Here is an 8,630-nt window from a genome sequence, read left to right on the forward strand (position 1 = left end):
TGCATCCTTTTTTTCTGTGATGGTGCAACTGCTTGGCACTATGTGAGGTTATTGGTAACCTGGGTCATTGCAACATGGCACTATGAACATTTGAGCAAGTAGCAAGCTGCAACTCAAAAGGTTTTGAGGTTGAAGGTGGTGCTTTTGGAAATGCATTTGAAGCTCAGGTGCTAAGGTGGCGGTGTGCTGATTTGAATATATAGGTGCTTACTCAGGATATCTACTTAAACTGATTGTAAGTTCCAAGACCAGAGCTCTGCATTATAATATTGATTAAACTGAATGAAGACCCTTGCTGTGCCAGAGACTCACACTACAGAAAAGCCATGAAAGATCCATTGGCACGCTCGGTAGGAATGTGCTGCCTGCCAGAGCATTTTTTTTGTCAGGGATAAGGAGGGGCGGAAATATGCTTGTAGACTAGATTTAACTTATTCATTTGTACTTTGTCTTCAGGTTTTACAGAACAGGAAACAGTAACAGGGCTGTTTTCGAAGGACTGCATCCTCCCTTGTCCTTTCTCACCTGGGGATTATGAAGTAATTTACTGGCAGAAAGGGGACAAAATTGTGCACAGCTACTACGACCAGAGTGATCAGCTGGAAAGACAAGACCCAGATTATAGACACAGAACACACCTTTTCCATGAGAACATTCCTAGTGGAAATGCCTCCTTGAAACTTAGTAACTTGACTGTGACTGATGAGGGCTCTTATAATTGCTATGTGGGAACACAGCAAACTAAAACAGAAGTGGAAGTGATGCTGCACGTAAGAGGTCAGTAAGACATCAAAAGTGCTTGGATCACACCAGTGGAAATGGGATTACACCAACAGATTTTCTCATGTTATTTCTTACATGAAATCAAAATCTTCCAACCCAACAGAACACCTTTTGGGCTTGATGGTATTATCAGGCAATTCATTTTTTCTGGTGAAACGTTGTAACATGAGTTGAAAAATTTCAGCGCAGTACTTGTTCTCATAACCTACTGCACCATGATTTCTAAAGGGTAACTAGGAAATATACTTGAGTTTTAAAACATGTGGCTCCTCAGAACAGTACAGACCCTGGCATTGACAGTAAGTAATGCTGTGCTTTCTTCTGAAATCAAACACAGATTAAATTTTGTTCTCAGTTATGTTTATTCTCCCCAATGTTATTTCAAAAGACCAATCTCTTCAAGTTAAAAAGGATTTTGAAATTAGTAGGATTGATTTTCTTTTTTTTTTTTCATCTACAGTTTCCTCTTATTATGCACTAGAATACCAAAAGACAGACACAGAAAGGATGCTGAAGTGCTATGCCTTTCTCACTCACCCAGCACCACATATATCTTGGGTACAAGGCAATACATCCATCCAAGAAACAGATCGGCAGGAAACCAGGGATGGAGTTCTCTATTCTCTTAGAAGTGACCAAAACATTATAAATACAGCTGATCCTTACTACTGTCATATTCATCTCCCTTATGAAGAGTGGGCTGCTGAATGGAAGATGCAAGGTAGGAATGGATGGAAGTCTTTTCCTGCATTGTTACTGAATGTCACAGCTGGTTTCAGAGCCAAATTAAATACAGTATTTCTGTAGTGGGGCAACACGGATATGGGATGGTGCAAAAGGATGCGCCTTCCTCTTTGAAACTCATCTGTTACAAGGCAGTATATGTTCAAGAAGTAGGGATAAGAGGGGATAGCTCACACTTCTGTGAGTTAGCTTTACTCTGAACGCTTTTTTCATATCAGTTTCATGTTTCAAGAGGTGCATAATAATAATCAAACTTTACACTCTATGAAAAAAAGAATGAACTTGGACAAAATACATGGAAATCTTAGTGAACCTGTAGGTTATATGAGAGAGGGGAAAGTTTGCCTGCTGCTCTAGGTGCATATGCTCTTTACTCAGTCCATTCCCTATCTTTTGTGAGAGTTTTTTCAGTACTGTTTGATGCTTTCATTGTACTTCTCTTCAAGTGCATTCTTAAGTGCCTGGGTTGGGTGCTGGGGGTGCATGGGAGTGGAGAGCAGCAAGCTTGCATTTGAGCAAACAGCAGCTCATTTTGTTAGTTAAGGAAAAACAGGGCTATGAAATTTCAACTCTCCGTTTTGTCCTCCTCCTGAATTTCACTGGAAATTCAGTTCAAGTAAATAACTGGTACTTTTCAACCTCTCCTGTTTCTTAAGAAATATTTTTAATGGGATCCAGAGCAATGCAAGAGCAATTCCCTTGCGAGATGTGTGTGGCTGCTTCCATTGCCCTGATTTCCCCCTAAAGTGTACCCAGACACTCTCAGTTCCTAATCCACTGCATATCCTTCAGGACAAGAGTGCAGTTTCTAATTTACATACAATAGCTTGCAATATGGAAGGTTTCAAGTACGGCATCATAGCAGGTAACAAGTGCACTATAAGTTTCTATTTTATTAATCTATCCTTCTGATCCACAAGAGAAAAATGTACATTTTGTACATTTTGTTTACATCCGTTGTCGTGGTTTAACCTCAGTCAGCAACTAAGCACCACGCAGCCGCGCACTCACTCCCCCCCCCCCGGTGGGATGGGGGAGAGAATTGGAAAAGCACAAGTGAGAAAAACTCGTGGGTTGAGATAAAAACAGTTTAATAATTGAAATCAAATGATAATAATAATATGATGATAATAATACACAAAGCAAGTGATGCACAGTGCAATTGCTCACCACCCGCCAACCGATGCCCAGCCAGTCCCCAAGCAGCGGCCCCCCCGGCCAGCTTCCCCCAGTTTATGTACTGAGCATGACGTCACATGGTATGGAATGTCCCTTTGGCCAGTTTGGCTGTGCCCCCTCCCAGCTTCTTGTGCACCTGCAGCCTTCTCAGTCGGTAGAGCATGGAAAACTGAAAAGTCCTTGACTAGTGTGAGCATTACCTAGCAACAACTAAAACATCAGTGTGTTATCAACGTTGTTCTCATCCTAAATCCAAAACACAGCACTGTAGCAGCTACTAGGAAGGAAATTAACTCTATCCCTGCCGAAACCAGGACATCCATCTATCTTCTCACTGGAACATTTTGAAAATATACTGCTTTCCTTTTCCTTATATAATAGCAGTGTGGGGTAGAGTTTTGTTTTGTTTTGCCCTCGTGGTTTTCAGCCCCATGTCTCTCTTCATTCAGCCCCACAAACAGAAACCAAGTGTGGTTATACCGTGTCAAAATAACGTATTAGTTTCCTTTCCAGCAGACTGCCAGCCACCACAGCCTCCTCTGTTTTTCCTTCCTTTGCAGCAAATCCCTGCTGTCAAATTGATGGTTGTGCTATGATACTAATTTGCTTATATTATTATTTTTTACATTAGCTATTAGTTCCACTTAAACCCTCCCCTTCCTTTTTTTGAAAGCTATTAATTAATTGTAAGTGTTCCACACAGACAGGTAAAGTACTTAAGTCCACCATAACTGAAAGTTATTTCTAACTAAATACAATCTTTTTATTCTTTTAATTAAATTACAATGTAACAGTTTTACCCTTTTGCTTTAAATGTGCAGGTGTCTGATTTGTTGCATTTTCTCTCTGCTCCCAACGTGTGGAATTTCATGCTACTTTACACAGTAACTTAGACTAGGCTGAATCACTTTTATTAATGACACACACACACACACACACCAGTTAGAGGTGAAATAGGCAAATGAAAACAAAATAATTTTCATAAGTATAGCTAATACCGTTTAGGTTTTTATTTTTTTTTAATGTAAGATAGGTTTGCTTTTAAAATCTTCAGGTGCTTCTAGAAGCATACCGTGATGTTTGAATATGATATCAAAATAGTGAAATATGTTTTTATATTTGTCCACAGTAGTATCAGACTTCAGAAAACAATCAGAAAATGTCTAAATAACCTTCACAGTATTTTCCAAAAAAATTGCAGAGGGTTCTTCAATTATCTGTTTCAGACCAACTGTCTAGCGTGGAAGGAAGTAGCACTGCAATTCCTTGTGAATACAGCAATAACACTACAAACAATGAAGGTGTCAGTGTTGTCTGGACATTAAACAGAAATGCAGTGATCTCAGTCCTGGCCTCCTTCAATGGTACATCTCACTCTTACCAGCCTCGAGTCCAGATTAACCAAAATGACTTTTCACTGAAGTTGTGTGATCTTACTGCAAATGACAGTGGAGAATATCTATGTAATATTTCAACACCTCACTACACAAAACTGACTGCGAGAACTTTGCAAGTTGGTAAGTTGCCAGTCTTTCCATTTCGGAGGATGGGGACCAGTGAGGGGAATGCAGAGCCAAAGAGTCAATCAGAAGTAAAATATTGAGAAAAATCATCTTGTGTAATAAGTACAGGTGGGTAGTAGAGATGTTTTATTTTGTCCCCCCAGGAAAAAAATGTTACCTAAGATGAATTTATTTAAAGACTTGAAGTTTCTTTTTTTCAATTAGCAGCTTGTTGTGGCAAAGGTCTCAATCGGTGGCTGCTCTCAGTTGCCACCAACTGCCCTCAGAACTGAGGGCACAGGGAAGCTCTCAGAATCATGTCCTAAATGCTCTGCTAATAGCAAATACAGTCTTTAAAGGTAGCAGGGAGATGATGGGAAGCCCAAAGATGTGGTATTAAATGTGCCTGCAGAAGAAACCTTGTTGAGGAGAGCACACAGTTGTTATTTTCAAAGCTTTAATTCTACACAGCAGGCCTTTCTTAGACCTGGGGATATATATGTATATATACATGCCTGTGTTTTTATGAACTGTAGTAAATTTCCAACTGTGAAGTCTTAGTTACAGTTATTTCATTGTCTCCAGTTTCAAGGAGACTTACTGATTAACTTTTCTACCTATTGAAAATTCTTACCAAAGGTTAAAAAAAATTACTCCAGCTTTCTAAAATTATAGTGCAAACAAATTACAGATTTGTTCAAAAATAGTATGCTGTTTGGGATGCAGCCTCCTTAAATCTCAGTCCAAAGGGAGGAGAAAAAAAACCATTCAAACAGTAGCACACAGGTATTTTACACAATTAAACACAATCACCTAAACGACTGAGAACTAATATAGAACACCTCATTTGTTTTTTTTAAGAAAGACGAGAACTTGAAACAAGCCAGTAGGACATGAAAAATAGAGGCAACTTAGCAGGAAAGGGGCTAGAATAAGTGGTAATCACTGCATATTTTTGTCTTCCTTTCCCCCCCCTCCCCCATGATAGCTTAGTTTCGGTCTGAAAACTTGATATAGGGGGTGTTTTAAATGGCAGTGGCTATATGCAATCTGAAGAAGGGGAGTTAGATTAAAGAAAACGGTTAAGTCAGACAAACACACTTTGTTGCAGCTCAAATTCCAGCATGGTCTTCCTTATCCTGTAAAGCCAATATTGTGCCTCTGAAGTGGAAAGCATTGAAAACCCCCAAGGAGTTACACACTTAACTGATGCTCCTAACTTATACGCGCAAGTCCATCCGTCTCCCTGTACATTCACTGGAGACAGACACACGCACGTGTTCAGTCCAAATATGATCTGGATCATCCTCTACAAATGCCTTTCTGCAGCTGCTTTCTGCAGATGGATCTTACAATAGCCATAAGTGATAGAAATCCCCTCTTTAGTGGTTAAATTACTGTGCCACTCACAGAATTTTCCTACTTGTGGACCAGAAATACATTCTACAGAACAAAGACACTTAGTATCTTTGTGGCAGCACAGGCTGGAAGCAGATAAGCAGATAGAGACAGTAGGGCATATGGGAACGAGCTAGATCAGTATACTAGATAGTGGTCAAAGCACAGCAGCTGCTCAACCGTCAGAAAGATTTCCAAGTGCCACTGGAAAGGAGACTTTTAAGGGGAAAAGTGAGATGAATTTACAATCATTTTAGAGGCCTTCTCCTGTGTAAAGAAAGGTCGCAGCTTAAAGCTGCTCTACCAAAGGAACTGACAAGATGTAAACAGGTCTGCTTGTGGGGACAGAGCCAAGCTAAAGGCAATGACTAGATTAAATGCTCTGGTTTGGCAGTTCTCGTTTTTGAACTCTTTGCTAGACATCCATAGGGAGTTTCCAGAGGAGGGTAGAATTTTCCAAATTCTTTGGACGAGACGCAGCAGTGGAAAGGAAGCCTGAAGTAGAAGAACCGTACTTAAAGGAATGAGTCCTTCGGGTCTGAGTGTTCTCACATTGTTGAAATTGGCTGGCATAATGAGACACTTGGTGCTGTGCAGGACCAACCTGTGCTAGACGGGCTCTTATCTCCTGTGGAATCCATTGTTACCACCCACCTGAGGATCTGCTGCTTCTTGTGCCTACCTAGATTGCGTGGTTGTATCATGAAGTTGGGAAATGTTTTAGATGAAAGTTGCAAAGGTTTCGCAACAGAAATAATGAAATCTATGGTCCGGGCTGGATAACGCTTACTGAGTTGTTCTACTGGAAATCAGCAGTACTGTTAATGGCACTGAGCACTGTGCCTGGAGGCAGTGTTTACCATACTGGGCAGTTGATTGTTTTTAAATGGGACTTAAGTATTAAGAAGTCGTCAAATCACATTACATGAACACACATGGAATTTTGTATCAGCACAATTAAGTAAAATAATCTGCTTTCAGCTATTCACACTTAAGTCATTAAAGTATCACTTTAAAGTCTTAGAGTAAGGGTCAAGTAACTTGAACATTTATATATTAGTAACCCTAAAAAGAAACCGAGACATTCTCCCTAAATCATAGCTTTTAGATTATAAATAGGAGAAAAAAATCATAGCTTTGATATACTTATTGAACAATAATGAACATTAATTTGCAATATAAAGCCCTTCTGTTAAACTTTTTGGAATTTGTATTTTTAAAGAAAATTCAGGTAACACCAGGAATATTGTGCTAGGAGTCATTCCTGTGCTAGGAGTCATTGCTGTGCTGGTAGTCGGAGTCTGTTTCTGGGTCAGGTTCAAGGTATGTACAATCATTAGGGGATTTATTATTTTTAAAGGTACTATTAAGCTTAAATCCAGACCTTGCATGTTTGACCAAAATATAAATTTGATTTTCATGGGTTAAAGCATAAAAAAAAGACTGAAAATGTAGGACGATAACTCTCAGCATAAATAAATTGTCCTCATTCTTACTATTTTCTATGTCCAGAAGGCCCTCTTTGGTACGTCTATGCAATAGTATTTTGGTTGTAACAATGTTAACATGCCCGTCCCTTGACCAGATGCTCTCCTGTGCTCTATAAAAAGATGAAAAAATTGGTTACCCTTCACAAATACTTTCTGATAACTTGCTTTAAAAGCAATCAAACTTTTATTTTCTCTCACTTGTGTTTAAGACCAAAAAAAACCCAAACCAAAACATGGAGTCCCTCAAACAGTGCACATAGCTAGTCTTCATTAGGGCTCAAATTACTGTTTCAATTACACCCAATGTCAAAGCTCACCAAAACTTCAGTGTGAAAAGTTATACTACTTGCTTTGTTTAGGAGACTGTTATAACCATATGGTCCTTGATCTCATCTCTCTACACGTCTCTCCTATTTACTAGAGTACAGCATCTTCAAGTGATGCATTTTGTTCTTGTGCATTTGTAATAGGCTGGCTCTGTCTCATAGTATTCTGTCTCCTTCCTCTGCATTTGTGGTGAGTATCCTTAAAAAACTAACTTGAGCTTTTAGGCCTTAGGGTACATCTTTCTGTGTCTGACAGTACAGCCCTATCCATGGAGAGCTATACCTTCAAACTCCCTGGGCCTTAAGATTTTGTCACAGCCTGAATTTGGTAAGCTTCAGGAAACATTTTATGATGGTTACCATGAGGTTCAACAAGAACACACCAGAAAGACAACTCTAAAATGATTGAGTCTCAGTCTTTTTTCATTTTTCTCTCACTTAGATACTCACTTGCATGCTTCTGATTAGTCAATTTTAATGCTAACAGGCTTTAGAGATGATAACATGCTTTTGAGATGCAGCTATTAAATGAATCTTGCTTAAATTCTTTAAATTAATCTTGGGACCTGTTGAGACCTTTAACATACTATAATCAGAGGAAGTGGAACAGTTTACAGGTTAACTCAGCTCCAGTTACATTGATGGAGGACTAAATGGAAGAAATAGGAATGTTTCTGGACTGTTATATGGATGTTTATTTTACTCAGCTAATGTTAAAATGGAAAATACTGACTTATCTTTATAGTGAGTGTGTCTTGTTCTGTTCCCACTAGAGGATTAATTTTGCACATCAGTAGTTCTTACAAACATTTTTTTTTTTGACTAGAAATGCAGAAATAGAATCATATGAGCACCTTGACATACCGGAAGAAAATCCCTCTTTGCACACACAGATGCTACTGAGATTGCTGCTGGAAAGAACAGAGAGTTCCTTCACCTTCCCTACTGAGTTACACTAAGAGCCACATGGAAATGTGATTATCTGAGCAACAGTAACAAACAACTGAACTGATAGAGAAAGAATAAAAAAAAAAAAAGACTAAGTCAATTGACACTTGCATGTGAGGAGTTGCTGTGAAAAATTGGAACCTGGATATCCTAAAGGGACAGTGAAAAAGTTTCCACAGAAGAAGATTCAGTTTTGAGGGATTTTTTTTTTTTTTTTTTTTTCGGTATGGGGGAAAGAGATGGCTTTCTGTTTTAAACCT

The 8,630-nt window shown here is 39.0% G+C and overlaps 1 protein-coding gene across 1 annotated transcript in view; it reads left to right on the plus strand.

Moving 5' to 3' along the window:
* HHLA2 (HERV-H LTR-associating 2) overlaps nucleotides 1–4,501 on the plus strand; it is a 5,070-nt gene extending 569 nt beyond the window's left edge. Inside the window, exons 2-4 of the mRNA XM_009321382.1 lie at nucleotides 457–777; nucleotides 3,933–4,223; nucleotides 4,437–4,501. Of these exons, the coding sequence (XP_009319657.1) occupies nucleotides 457–777; nucleotides 3,933–4,223; nucleotides 4,437–4,501 (677 nt within the window). The remainder of the gene's footprint in view (nucleotides 1–456; nucleotides 778–3,932; nucleotides 4,224–4,436) is intronic.
* Nucleotides 4,502–8,630: the final 4,129 nt, after the last annotated feature.

The sequence above is a fragment of the Pygoscelis adeliae genome, unplaced genomic scaffold (genome assembly GCF_000699105.1).
Source record: "Pygoscelis adeliae isolate BGI_AS28 unplaced genomic scaffold, ASM69910v1 Scaffold363, whole genome shotgun sequence".
NCBI classification, from domain to species: domain Eukaryota; kingdom Metazoa; phylum Chordata; class Aves; order Sphenisciformes; family Spheniscidae; genus Pygoscelis; species Pygoscelis adeliae.